The 14,515-nt window shown below is 43.2% G+C and overlaps 1 protein-coding gene across 1 annotated transcript; it reads left to right on the top strand.

The window, feature by feature from the left end:
* Positions 1–412: 412 nt before the first annotated feature.
* On the top strand, positions 413–14,320 carry nup107 (nucleoporin 107). Its single transcript, XM_084910121.1, has 27 exons — positions 413–522; positions 1,763–1,845; positions 2,569–2,664; positions 2,798–2,892; positions 3,283–3,418; positions 3,502–3,605; positions 3,689–3,804; positions 3,883–3,931; positions 4,065–4,136; positions 5,790–5,878; positions 5,963–6,038; positions 6,123–6,236; positions 6,818–6,908; positions 8,029–8,108; positions 8,213–8,272; positions 8,393–8,538; positions 8,618–8,666; positions 8,762–8,831; positions 8,918–9,033; positions 9,506–9,695; positions 9,779–9,885; positions 12,024–12,126; positions 12,229–12,389; positions 12,480–12,605; positions 12,714–12,827; positions 12,939–13,106; positions 14,112–14,320. Exons 1-27 carry the CDS (start codon positions 515–517, stop codon positions 14,217–14,219), a joined length of 2,727 nt encoding a protein of 908 aa, XP_084766247.1. The 5' UTR covers positions 413–514; the 3' UTR covers positions 14,220–14,320.
* The last annotated feature ends 195 nt before the right edge of the window (positions 14,321–14,515 follow it).

Here is a 14,515-nt window from a genome sequence, read left to right as displayed (position 1 = left end):
TTAGATGTTGTTCAGGGGCTTTTGTGACCTCCTGGATGAGTCATTGATAGGCTCTTGGAAGATTTTTTGGCTGGCAACTCCTGGGAATTTTCACTACTGTCGCAAGTTTTGTGGATAATAGATGTCACTGTGGTTCACTGGAGTCCCAAAGACTTGGAAATATCTTTGTAACCCTTTCTAAAGTGATAGATGTCAGTGACTTTGGTTCTTATTCATTTCTTTATATCGTGGCGTTATGTGTTGCTTTGAGATCTTTTAGCTTACATCAGACAGGTTCTCTTTTAGTGATACAATAGATCTGGACGTAATCAGATTTTAATTTTTTTTCTATGATTAATAAAATACTTAAGTTTACAAAAAAAAAGTGGAAACATATACAAGGCTGGATGCAATCTAATTACAACTCGTGGGGGCAGCAGTGTGAATTAAGAGACGCAGTCTGCTGAGAATTGAAAAGAAGTAGAAGAAGCAGCCCCGTTAAACCTCGTGAAGCGGGAACTGACAACTCACCGCTATGGACTGGTAAAAACATTATTTTTAAGCGTTATTCAGCAGTTATACACATTTTACTCTTATGTATGGTTAGTTGGGCATGTGTCTGGTGATTACAGACCGTTGGCCTTTTATTTAATTCGCGAGTGTGCTAAATTCAGGGACTTCAACTTTGCTAGCTAACGTTAACAATGCTAACAGCGCTAATGCTGCCGTTCACAGTGAGTGGCGATGCTAACCGGCTAAATGCTCTGGTTTGGGTACAGTTGACAGTCGGTAACAAGAGCTGCTTTCTAGGGTGAATAAAATAAGAACTAGTGGTTTAATAGAGCTGTTAGCAGCCAGTATTTTGGAAGAACTACTGCAATTAGGGAAGTATTACGTAAAGTTAGATTTACGAGGTTATAACTGAACTACGTTAAGTGTTATAAAGATTGCAATATGTTGTTGTTTTATGAGTACTAACTTTTGATATGCTCTCAGCTATATATATCGTGGCAACATTGTTTGCTGTAGTTGTTTTATTTACATTGCATGGGTTCACACAGAACTGTGACGCGTCTTGTTAGTTTAGGCACAGTTAAAGCCAGTGACTAAAATTGTTTTTTAAAGAGAACCGTCGGGAAGTGCCACGGCTTTTTGTGTTGAACCCAACAGTAACCTTTTACAAGTGATTAGAAAATTAGTAATTTAAAAATTTAAATATAATGTCAAGAACAAGGTTGATGTCCAGAGCTGTGGCAGCTACCGAGAGATAAAGATGATGAGCCATACCATGAAGCTCTGGGGAAAGAGATGCTGACGCTAAGAAGTGAGGTGATTAAAAAGCAAGAAGCAATATGGCTTCACGAAAGGGCAGGTTTACAGGATCTTAGTGAGACCTGCCAAAATGTATGGTTTGGAGACGGTGGCACTGAAAAAATAGGTTGTCAAGCTGAAGTGACCAGGATGGACAGGATTGGATATAAGGACAGCTCGGGCTGAGATGGTTTGAACATGTGCAGAGGAGGGATGGTGCATATATCCGACAAAGGATGTTGAAGATGGTCTCTGGAGATTCACGGATGGTGTAAAGGTGGACTTGGAGAGAAGAATTTTTGGGAAAGGATGACGGGTAGGGAGATGATCTAATGTCGCAACCCCTAAAGAGAGCAGAGAAAGAAAAAAAGATGTAAATTCAGTGGTGTAAAAGCCTCTGAACTGCACATACATTAATATGTTTATAATTCTCTAGGTAAGGTGCTTTCTTGTGCTTCATCTTGTCCTTCAGGGCTCAGAGTGAGCTGCCGTCTCCGGTGGTTCGAGATGACGAGGTAACGGTTGCTGCCCGCAGGAGGAGGAAGAAAGTGGCCTGTATCCTGCTGCAGAAAGACTTTAACCTGATTCCTGTCCAGCCCCTACACCAACCCACTCAACCCAGCATGTGCTGATGGGTCTTTTAATAAAGGGGAAAGGTAGAAATGTAGCTGCAAGCTTTATGGTACATTCACCTTTCTAAAATGGGAACAGGAACCTGTAACCCTACGATTTAAACTGTGATTTGTCCCCTCTTGTCCATTTTAGATGGTGGAGTCTCAGAATTGGAGGGCTTTATAACCTAGTTCAATTAATGTTGGTTGGTTTGGAGTGCTTCATTTGGTGGAGCTTCCACACAAACGCATAAACACAGTCCAGGTGGGACATGGTGTATGGGTTGGATTATAAATGAGCTCCCATTGGTGTGTTATTGTATGGTGCAGAAATTGCTGTTATTATATAATGTCATGGTTAAGATCTGTAGTATGAAGCAAGTGCAACAAATCCTAAAATCCCAGCAAGAGATTCTGGGTATCATGATGACGATTATCAGCAATCTTTCTTGATCGTTTTTTTTTATTTTTTAAAAAAAAGTGGATTTTTTATTTTACTTTTCTAATGCAATAAACTGACTGATTGCCGCCTGCGTCTGTGTTTAGTATGGTGGCATAAGTAGACTGGAAGTGCTTAATTTATCTGGGGTTTTGTTGTGTGGAGCTGTTTGCTACAGTGTTCATTGATAAAGTAGAAGCTGCTTGTTTTCCTGACTGTTGCTGTCAGTCCCATCACCCGGTAGCGGCAGCCCTGTCATTTCCACAGTGACACCAGCCCGGCCCCTGCTCAGGAACACACCTGCTTCACTCTTCAGACAGGCGGGTAAGACACACACACACACACACACACACACACACACACACACACACACACACACACACACACACTACAGGTATCAGAGGCATTTATATTTGACTAAATCTCCACTCTCTTCTCATTCATCTGTTTGTCTCAGTTACTCCCAGAGTTCCAGATGTTTCATCCATTTTGGCCCCAGGAGGCCGAACGCCTCGATACACTCACACGCCCAGAAACGCACTCAGCAGTCTGGTAAGACACACACACTTTTCTATTGATGTATATATATTTTGTTAAATAAATAAAAACGTGAGTTCTTTGCACTTCTACTGTTTTCCATGACACAAAGAATGGTGTCTTTGTGTCAGTGATGTCGCACACTTTCTTTAATGTGAAAATACAGACAGCAGAAAAAACATATTGATTAGTGTGGGTTTTTTTAGGTAGTTGAGTTGTGATTGGTGGAAATGCTGTCACTAACCCAAACAGGCCAGCTGCTGACCAGTTAGCTTGCTCAGATACTCCAGACCTTCAGTGTATCAGTTTTGTCAAACCCTGCTTGAACTTAATGATGTATTACTTACAATCATATTTATGTTGAACTCATTGCCAACTCCATAATGATGGTGTGTGTGTGTGTAGAATTTGGACGACAGTGATTGGACTAACAGCATGTACACGTCGCCTGTTTCGGGTCTGGAGAACACGAGTTTCTTCAGAGACGATATCGGGAACCTCAGCTCAGCTCTCCTAAAGGAGGATGACCCAGGAGAGGCTGGTGAGCAAATCACCTGAGCATGCCCAGTTACTCTGCAGGTGTCTTGTTGTTCCCGCTAACGCTCCGGTTTTTGCTCCTTTAAGCCGCTGCCAGTCTTTTCCCAGAGTTCCTCGGGGCTTTTCTGAAACACTCTTCCTCGGCTGTGTTTGAGCTACTGGATGATTATCAGGCGCTCTGCCAGGATAAGGTAGGCGAGTTTGCTTGATGTGGTGTGAAAGCTGTGCTGTGCTCATTTTAAATGCTCTCTTGTCCTCCGTCACATGCCTTAAGGTGGATGTGCTGCAGTCTGTGGTGCTCAGAGCGGGTCAGAATAGTAAAACAGCTGGCGTCCGTTGGCTGCTGCAGCAGGAGAACTGCACCTGGAGGCTCATCACCTCGCTCTACAGGTACCTAATTCACTGATTCACTTTCTGTAACTAATTGGCTGTCTGCTCAATTTTCAACAATCAAATGTGTTCATGTAGAGATCGGGTCCAGTTGGCGCTGGAGGATGACCTCATGACAGACATGGTTGTGAGTAACGTATACTGGGTTGTTTTTGGCCTCTTTTAAAACTACTCAGAGCTCTAGCTTCAGTAAACAACACAATCACAGCAGGAATCTGAGTCTTCTGGAAGCTGTAATGATTACCTGTTTGTGTTTGTAGGTGCCCAGCGAGAGCGAGAAGGTTGTAGTGGAGCAGCTTTTCCAGAGAGATGCCGTCATACGACAGAGCCAGGTAGCTAACACACACACACACACACACACACACACACACACACACACACACAAAAGAAAGAATAGAATAGAATAATCCTTTAATTGTCCCACAAGGGGAAATTTGGGTGTAACAGCAGCAAGAAAGACACATATACAAACAAGACACAGAACAGAAACATACACAATTTATACATATTTACATCAAGGACAATGGTTACCAAAAACAGTACTGTACCGTTATTAAATTAAATAAAATTAAATGAAATTAAGAGGCAAACCCTGGTTAAAGTGTGAATCGGTTGATAAAATAGTGCAAGTTACAGCGCTGATGTAAACCTCTGTTTGTTGGGAGCAGTTTTCATGGTACAGACTGACAGCTGCAGGGAGGAAGGACCTGCGGAAACACTCCTTCATGCATCGAGCATGCAGCAGTCTGTCACTGAAGGAGCTCTGCAGTTCAGCAACATTTACATGCACGGGGTGGGAGACTCTGTCCATCAGAGAAGTTATTTTGGCCAGAGTCCTTCTGTCTCCTACCACCTGCACTGGGTCCAGGGTGCATCCCAGAACAGAGCTGGCCTTCTTAATGCGTTTATCCAACCTCTTCCTCTCAGCTGCCGATAAACTGATGCTCCAATATACAAAACTCTAAAAAAAATGACAGATGCCACCACAGAGTGATAGAAGGTCTTTAAAAGCGCTCCCTGGACTCCAAATGACCTCAGCAGGTAGAGTCTGCTCTGACCCTTCCTGTAAAGAGCATCAGTGTTGTGGCTCCAGTCTAGTTTATTATTCAGGTGAACACCCAGGTACCTATACGAGTCCACTATCTCAATGTCCACTCCCTGGATGTTCACCGGTGTTAGTGTGGTGGGTCTGTTCTACAGGGCAGATTTAATCATGGATTAGCTGCAATTAGGGTTACATGATTTCTGTCTTTTTGTTAGATTTTAACAGTAAATCATTCAAAGATGAAAATGGTGAGTTAACTTGGGTCTTTCTGGATCCAGCCTGCACCATTAATGAGTTTATCTCAACTCTTGGGACTTGTGTAGCTTATTGATCTCAACCCGACCATCCTGTGCTCCTGCACAAAACTAAAGTGAACCTGTACCACATGAAATTAAAGCTGTGTACTTACATTTCCATTGTTTCAACACCAAATCTTTAAGATCTTTAGTATTGGTGGTTGTGGTTTACTTTATTTGTTTCAGTTCTTAAGAAGCCCTTTCCCACTAGTACCTGCTCAGCTCAGCGCAAATCAACTTGGTTTTTAGGGTTTTCCATTAGGTGGTATTACCTGGTACTGGGTAGTTTTTGTTTTAGTAACCTACTCAGCCGGTGTTCCAGCTGAGCCGAGTTGATCCAGAAATGTGACGTCAAGAGACTGAATGCCACTAATTGGACAGTCAGTGTCATCACTCGATGAGTCATGAGTAAGTCTTTCACAAAAATTAAAACTTGCATTTTTGAAACTCAATGAGGGAAACCAACGCACACCATACTGCCTTCATGTTGTCCTTATAAAATGACCTCATGGTTTTGTGAATGAATAAGCGTGGAAATTTTGGTAAAGTCTTTTGATCTTGATGGTATCTGGACTCTATATTTCCTGTGATCTAATGAGCCGATTGTAAGGCTAATTGTTGCCCTGGTGGTTGCTGTGTTGCAGCTGGTCGTTGATTGGCTGGAGAGCATTGCCAAGGATCAGATTGGAGATTTCTCTGATAACATCGAATACTACGCCAAAAATGTGTGCTGGTGAGCCCCTTTGTTTATTTATGTAAGCATAAAGGCCACATTGTAATGTGCATTAAAGTCATCGGTGGGGTATTTGTGTTTTAGGGAGAATACTCTCCACGCACTGAAGATGAGGAGGAAGAGCGGCACCACCTTCACAGTCCCTCTGGTCACTGAGCTGGTGAGGCCTGTTACTGCAAACATAATCACATAATTTCTTTGTCCCCTATGTTTCTGAATGTATCCATAACGTTTGCGTGTTTAGGACCCAGATGCCCCCCTCCGGCAGCAGCGCCCCCTGGCTGACCTGGACAGAGAGGACGACACCCGGCTGCTGAAGAACCTGTTCACACTGATTAGAGCGGGGATGACCGAGGAGGTGAAGAGACATTGAGACGCACAGCAGGGGATAGAGGGGCATCAATAAACTAATGTTTTTATTAAAGTTCACCTTCCAGACAAATTCAACTTAGTGCTATATAAGACTGAAACCAGTCTTGAAACTCATTGCTACCCGGAGTGGGAACCGTAGTCTCAGGTTCACGCTCTAATTCTCATCACAGCCTCTTCAGTCAGGGTAACAAAAAATCAAAACACACTCAGTGTTTTGTTTAAAAGCTGAAACAAGTCAAGCTTTTAGTTGTGTTTCTCTCTGCTATGATCCATAAAATATATAAGCTCTGAAGGATTTCCACCAGGAAAGCTGTAAAGTCCGGTGGCTTCAGGATAATCAGAGGCAGATAATTTAATAGTGCACTTTATTGGTGTTGTGCTGGTGCTTAGGGTGATCTTACCTGAGACATCATGGAGGATCTTCCAATCTCTTAGGTGCACCATCAGGACAGGAAAGCTGAGAGGAGCTTGGAGCACATAATGAAAAGTTTTGATGGTCTCCGGTGGATGCTGTGAAGTTTCATTTCCTGTTCATGTCTTCAGCGGTTTGTCTTTGTGTTTTTTCAGGCTCAGCGGTTGTGCAAACGCTGTGGTCAGGCCTGGAGAGCAGCAACTCTGGAAGGCTGGAAACTCTACCATGACCCCAACATGACCTCAGGTACTGTCTGGCCCCAAAGTAACGAGCACAAGGAGTGATGTTACTTAAGTTTAAATATCTGTGCTCAGCCATCCAAAGCAACGAGAGAAATGCTGTAAGAAATCTGAGCCTTTCTGCTTTTCAACATAATGACACAGAAATGCTGCTGTATGAAAGAGCGGAATCTGTCAGCATGACCGAGATTAATTGGGAATAATCTGTAAGGAAAAACAATGTAAAATTACTATTTGAAGTTCAGGAAGCTTATTCCCCAGACTGACCTGTATTCATAAAGCAGAAATTCACAGAAATAGCCCTTTTTGCCCTTCGGCTCTGAAAGGCTGATGGGGTGGTGACATCACCCCGCAGAGTGAGTGCAACAACTTGAGAACAAAGTGATATAGAGCTCAAATTAATAGGGGCTTCTACCAAAAATCTCAGACTGGTTTGAATCTCAGTGACCTTGACCTCAAGGTCAAAGGTCCAGTTTTTTAAAAATCTTCTAAATGTGATAATTGAGGAACAAGGTGACCTAGGAGTTTAAAATTGATGATAACAGGGGTGTCTACTAGGAGGCTGACGGGTACTACTGCCGGCTACCTGTGTGTGTGTGTCTCTCTCTCTCTCCGTGTGTGTGTCTCTCTCTCCGTGTGTGTGTCTGTCTCTCCGTGTGTGTGTCTGTCTCTCTCTCCGTGCGTGCGTGTGTGTGTGCGTGCGTGTGTACAAGTTGTTTAAAAAAAAAAAAAAATCTGTGGTAGATGGTGAAATAACATCTTTCTGTCTTTATGCCATTTAATTATTTACCTATTGCTTAATAACTTTGGTGTAGTGTGAATGGCCATTGGGGAGGTCTGAAGAAACTTAAATTTGACACACCTGCTTTAATTGGAGAAAGGAAGAGGAACCACCATGATAATTACAATTCCTGAAGCCTGGGCTTGCTGCTCACAGTGATCATTAACTGTATCCATGTTTAATATGTACATACACCATTGTAACAGTATTTATGACAAGAAATAAGGAAACGCAACAGGACCCTAATTAAAGGAATTTCTGGGATTTTTCCCACCTTTTTAAATACAAAGTATACCTGTACGATCCTTCTCTGCATGACTGTCTATCTGTCCTGTTCTCTCTGCAGGTGGTATCGAGTTGCAGCCAGTTGAAGGAAACCCACAAAGAGGCATATGGAAGGCCTGCTGCTGGAGAATGGCCGAGGAGGTACGTCATGCATTACCAAATGTGTGAGAAATAAGAAGACTGAGCTTGTGTTCAGTCAAGCTTGAAAATGAGAACAATAAAGCAAAATAAAATGTGTGTTTTAGGAGCAGTTAAACAGATATGAGAGGGCGATCTACGCCAGCCTGAGTGGGAATCTCAAACCGGTAATATAACCAGTTTCTGTGTTAATCAGAAATCAGCAGCTCAGAGTCACCTCTGTGTTTACGGTCAGTCGAATCCTAGATAATGGCAGACCTGACTCTGTGTGTGTGTTTGCGTGTTAGCTGCTGGCAGTGTGCGAATCGTGGGAGGACTGCGTGTGGGCGTATTTCCGAGTGATGGTAGACTCACTGGTTGAGAAGGATCTCATGTCTTCGGGTATGGCTCATCATGAGGTGGAGACATTACCACGGGAGTACCTGGAGGCCAAGTACGACACACACAGAATAAAACAAATAAATTAAAAAAACAAAACTGCTTCGTCTCTGATCTACTGCCTCCTCTTGCAGCTGGACCATGGAGAAAGTGTTTGAGGAGCTTCAAGCATCTGAGTCAAAGGTAAAACCGGTTCTAACTGAATGTGATTGGTGGGACATATTGAAGTTGCACAGCACAGTAAACCAGTGTTTGTTTGTTTATTTTTCTGTGCGCAGAGGGTGCTGGAGGAGACGAGAGAGCATTATCATGTCATCCAGAAGTTTGTCATCCTGGGGGACCTGGATGGTAAGACCAGCTCTGACCTGACGGGTCGCATCAAACATGTAAGCTCCAGTTTCTCATGAACCCCTTTATGTTTGTGTCTCACTCAGGCCTGTTGGAGGAGTTTTCTGACTGGCTAACTGCATCTAAACCCCTCCCCTCGCACCTGCTGCGCTTCATGACTCACCTTGTGCTGTTCTTCCGCTCCCTGGGTTTGGCACTAAAGGTAAAATTCACGTTAAAGGTTCTTACAGGTCATTTTATGAGAAATTTTCGCTTTAGCCTGTATTTAATTTATAGATACTGAGAGCTGATTGGATCTGATGTAATGTAACTTTAACCTCACTTTTAAATGTATCTTTCAGCTTCTTGCCTAAAGTAAAGAAGACAGGACTGACAAACTCTCAAAGAATAAATAATTAATCAACAAAACTGCAAACAGTGAATCACTTTTTCATTTTTGGTCATGTTTCCAGCCTTTTTTTTTTTTTTTTTTTTTAATACAAATTTTGAGTGTAAAGAATTGAGCTGGTTAGGTGTGAGGAACACTGTGTAGTCCAACAAACCAGAACCAGGCTCTGAGAGGAATTTAAGGGGCTCAGTTATATTTTCAGTGAATGAGGCGTTCACATCGAGGATAATCAGTTTGTTTACGGGTTCACATTTTTAAATGTCGTGTTCCCGCCTCTCGCCTCTAGGAGGAGGTGTGCGTTGATGTGGTGAAGGCGTATGTCTCCCTTCTGATCCAAGATCAGCAGACAGACCTTGTGGCAAGCTACGTCGGCCAGCTTCCCGCCGACCTTGCAATCTCTCAATATGCTGCGTTCCTGGAGACCGTCACCCAGCCGGAACTCCGCCCCCGCTGCCTGCAGCTCGCCACTGAAGCTGGTGAGACAGACACTGTTACACACTGAGGTCAGTAAGAGCAGACCCTTTATCACTGAAAGAAAACTGACCATGTGTGTGCATAGGTCTGGATGTTTCTGCCGTAACCAAGCTGGTGGTGGAGACTGTGAGAGAGACAGACGACACAGAGTTCACGCACCACAGCCAGACGCTGGAGACGGGAACTACAAAGGTAACGACCAAAGTGTTCACTTTGGATTTAGTTTCTCTTATGAGGTCATTCAAGTAATTTGTCTAAATTATAACAAATGTAACTTTGCACACGTGTGGGAATATATTAGGGCAGTGTTTCCTAAAGTAGGGGGAGCGCAGAGCCATTGCAGGGGGGGGGGGGCAGGATAAATTAAAAAAAAAAAAAAATGCTTGGACACTGCTAGCATAATGGACAGGGTTTTGATGGGGCTTCCACACAAATCCAAAGCAGAAGATGAACAAACCTTCGCCACATATGTTTCCAAACCAACTTCCTTTCAAGCCAAAGACTAGAAAATATGGTGACGCATATCTTGCCTTTGGCTTCACCTGCATTTGTTTCCCCTGCTTTGGGAGCATGCGCTGGGCTGTCCAAATCACGGACAAACAGTATCCTGCATTCTTGATTTTTAGTTCACAAACACTTCTTATAATGAAATTTTGGTGATGTTACCTCTTTATACAGGAAAGTTACAGTGGGATACAAGTAATATCATGCTGATCCTGCCACAATTTGTTCCCCCGGTTAAAATAACAAACAGTATCCCACAGCTGTTTGTTTTTAAACCCATTTTGCACAGAGACATTTTTTGAAAAATGTATTGATAGTAGTATGTCTGTGAAGGTTCTCAGTCATCCAGGTCATCGTAGTCAAAGGAGCTTGCAAAGAAAAGCGTCTGGACTTCTTTAAGTTACTTGAAGACGTTTCACCTCTCATCCGAGAAGCTTCTTCAGTTCTAAGGTCAAATGGTGGAGAGTCCCAGATATAAACCTAGTGGGAGTATCCCCCCACAGAGGGACAAAAGGACCCCCTGATGATCCTCTAATCGCCTGAGCCAAGGTGTGAAACTGGGTGTGGGTCCCAATCAGCCAGAGTTTTGGGTGTGTTCATTGTGAAACCTGGCCCCACCTTATCATGCGAATTCCTGAGGTCAGATGGCCCAGGATGTGAGTGGGCGTTAAGGCGTCTGGGAAGGGATCTCAAAACTGGATTATAGATGGCAGAGAGTTGGTGTCGTAAACCCCCGCCTCTGTTCAAAGATGGGCGCTCACAGTGGACATAGATGGCTTCTTTCACTCCTCTTTCAAACCATCTGTCCTCTCTGTCCAAAATGTGAACATTGGCATCCTCGAAAGAGTGTCCTTTATCCTTAAGATGCAGATGGACTGCTGAGTCTTGTCCTGTGGAGGTGGCTCTTCTGTGTTGTGCCATGCGCTTGTGAAGTGGCTGTTTGGTCTCTCCAATGTAGAGGTCTGGGCATTCCTCGCTGCACTGTACAGCATACACCACATTGTTAAGTCTGTGTTTTGGCGTTTTGTTGCCCAAAACGCGGGGGCGGGCTAGCAAAAAGTTTGAGAACCACCGTATTAGGCCATGTGTCACACCTTTGGTTTAAACCTTTAAAAACTCTACATAAAATTTTTTTTATGTGGAATATCTTAAAGCTAAACTGCCTTATTTAGCAGAGGTATGCAGAATGTTCCAGTGTTGGTGAACTGTGTGGAAACGGGAGAAGATATTTAGGGCCACTTGCACAGTTAAATTCAGCAGCCGTCACGCACAATGTCTGGAGAGTGTGTGGTTTGAGTGCTATGAGAGCTTCACGCTCTTGCAGGTAATTCTGCTCGACTCGACTGACTTTTCACAGGAAGTTACCTGCGAGAGAGTGACTCTGCAATGAATACCTGCACCCTTGAAATTAATTTGCTAAGGATTTATTTTTTCTTGCACCGAACTTCTGACATAAATATTATTCCATATACGCAAATCTGCTGGGTCGTTGATGCGCCGTATCTCCACTTTTCAAAATTAGAATACTTACATAATCCCTAAGGGAATTATGTATTTTATGGCAGTTTGTTTGGAGCTGGCCTATATCAAACACAAGCAGAAACAATAGTATGAAGTTCAGAGAGATAACAGGAGAAATTCACACAGCTGCAACAACGTCTGTTTCCGTTTGACGAGTCTGAATGATGTTTTCTGTTCAAGCACGTCTTGATCAGACCAGCTAATTTAGGGTCCATATGAACAGTGATCTTCTAATCCAAGTGTTCATCAGGCTGAAGATGTTTTGTTCATGTAAACATGGCTACAGTGATGTTGTGCTCTGATAGGAGGACCAAAGGAAGATTGATGTCATTGATTGGCTCCTGTATGACCCTGCCCACCGAGCTGAGTCCCTGAAGCAGTCAAATGCCATCATGAGGAATTTTTTGGGTACTTTTTTTCTTTTAGCTGTTTATTTATTGATGGTTTTGTTTGTTCCAATTAAATTGCAATTTAGTGGTCAGCTGACTTCCTTCGTCTGTCGTGCCTTAGCTCTGCAGAAACATGACGCAGCCAAGGCAGTGTTCTCTAAAGTCCCGGAAGACTCGATGAGGGAGATCTGCTCCCAGTGGTCAGGAATCAGTCAGACCACGCCGCTTCCTGCTGAGGACGAGAATGCCATCAGAGAACACCTGTGCATCAGAGCCTACCTGGTCTGTTAGCAACACCTCTCTTCATGTTGTTTTTATAACCCAGTTCACTGAGATGTATTGGACTGAACGTATGCTTTGATGGTCCTGCAGGAGGCCCACGAGGCGTTCACTGACTGGTTCAGACACAGCAGTTCAGCCCCACAGAAGCCGGCACCGGCACCCGAGGCCAAATTCACAGAGAGGGTAGCCAATGAGATGAGGGAAAAGGAGTACCAGGTATTTTTATTTTTTTTTAAATTTTTTATTTAGTTAAGGCATCAGTATTTAAAAAATAAAAACTTTACCACTGCAGATGTTCCACATGTGCATTGTCTGGTTTTTCAGGCCTCGCTGTCCGCCTGGTCCTGCCGGTTGGATGCTTTGACGGAAGATGTTAAAGAGAGAATCTACAATGTTCTGCTGTTCGTGGACGGAGGCTGGATGGTTGACAACAGACAGGTTACTGCTTAAATCGCAACATACAAACTCTAAAAGATTAATTGAGGAGCATCAGCTACATTCATAACGTGACCATGTGGTAATTTAATATTTGGTTGGTTGTGTTTTCAGGATTCGGAGCCAGACTCAGAGCGCAGCCACCAAATGGCAGCTTTGCGCTCTCTGTGTCTTCCACGCCTTAGCTTCCTGCTGCTCAGCGTGCTGCAGAGCTCCTCGAGACACCAGGAGGCGCTGCGGCTCGCTGACATCATCTCGTCTGACCAGCACCGCCTCTACCAGGTAACTGAAGCCTGCATGAACTTCCGACTGTCAACTTATGTTTTCTTTGTCAGGGTATTACTCCAGGAAGCAGGTTTAGCTATCAACTGAGTTTGTTAATCCTGAGTTGAAGGGAAACTTTTTTGTTCCAGAAAGAGAGTTGACTTCAACTCTTGAGTCGATTACCATGGGAGCAGACAGGTTTTCTTCAGCAGGCTCTTTTTCTCTGACTCCACCCCTCCTGCTACACCTGAACCGCCTGACTGACACTCAGTTTTATTTTCTCATTAATGAAGTCGCTGTCCAAGCTCAGAGCAAGGCCATCAGATGATTTTACAAGCACTGGAATCCCAGTGAGATGTGTTTAACATGCACACTTTTATAATCATTCATCAGTTTATGTGGACAGAGACATTATTGGACAGTGATGCCGCTTTCAGATTGTCTGTGCCTCTAAAACATTTACATGACTGAGAAACAAACAGATCTGTGCAAAGCTACAGACACAGATCACACTGATCAGTGATCTCAATGATCAGTCATTGATCATGTTGTACTTAGTCACTGATGGAAAAATGTCTCACAGCTGACTAACTGGAAAACGAGGCAATGTGGGATTTACAAATTTATGCCTAAGGTGCATTTACCGGAGTCTGCCAGTATTCTTACTTTTATTTATTTCGTTTTGTCCCTCTCGGGTTACAGCTGATTATTTACATTTAAAATCAAATATAAAATTAGGATTCCATCTTCAGCTGATGAAAATTAAAGTGGGGTAAATATGGGGTAATATTCAATATTCCTCTAAAACGACCCGTTGCCATGGTGAATCGTGCTATTGGAGGTCCATTTATGATGAAGATTTTCTTTCCCTACTTAAGGACAGACTTAACTTGGGGTGAACATACTCGGAGTTGATAGATCATATTCACATCAGCTGTACTGGAACGTGAAACTCAAGTTTGTAGAAATTCCTGGTTTCTGTTTCTTTGTTTTAACTCTTTATTCCTCTTCGCTTGCTCTCAGGTGTTCTCTAAGGAGGAGCTGAGGAGGTTTCTGCAGAAACTGAGGGAGTCGTCTCTCGCTCTGTTGGACCGAGGAGTCGACCCGCTGGGCTACGAACTGCAGCCATGAACGAAGAAACACACACACATAGCAGTGTTTGAAGCGCTGCTGATTTTTGTTTTGTTTTTTGATTGTCTGTTTTTTTTGCAAAATAAAAAAATAAAAGCCTGTTTCCTGTAGTGCCTTGTGTATTTTAATTAGAAGCAAGTCCCAGTACATGAGCTGCCACAGGTGCCAGTTTGGGTTTTAAAATTAATATATGTACATATAAACAAATTCTTTATTTAAAAAATATACAGTTATTTATGTTAGAAATATTTCCAAACCATGTGCTACTGGGGTAAAATATACATCAACCTCAAAAA

The sequence above is a fragment of the Perissodus microlepis genome, chromosome 17 (assembly GCF_051167445.1).
Source record: "Perissodus microlepis isolate ML-2025 ecotype Zambia chromosome 17, ASM5116744v1, whole genome shotgun sequence".
In the NCBI taxonomy this organism is placed as follows: Eukaryota; Metazoa; Chordata; class Actinopteri; order Cichliformes; family Cichlidae; genus Perissodus; species Perissodus microlepis.
This window is presented reverse-complemented; position numbering and strand designations above follow the sequence as displayed.

What these genes read in the sequence shown, in the direction of transcription:
- nup107 (XM_084910121.1), top strand. An exon ending in CCGTCATACGACAGAGCCAG is followed by an intron (nt 4,137 to 5,789) that starts GTAGCTAACACA and finishes GCTGTGTTGCAG; the next exon opens with CTGGTCGTTGATTGGCTGGA. An exon ending in TGAGTGGGAATCTCAAACCG is followed by an intron (nt 8,273 to 8,392) that starts GTAATATAACCA and finishes TTTGCGTGTTAG; the next exon opens with CTGCTGGCAGTGTGCGAATC.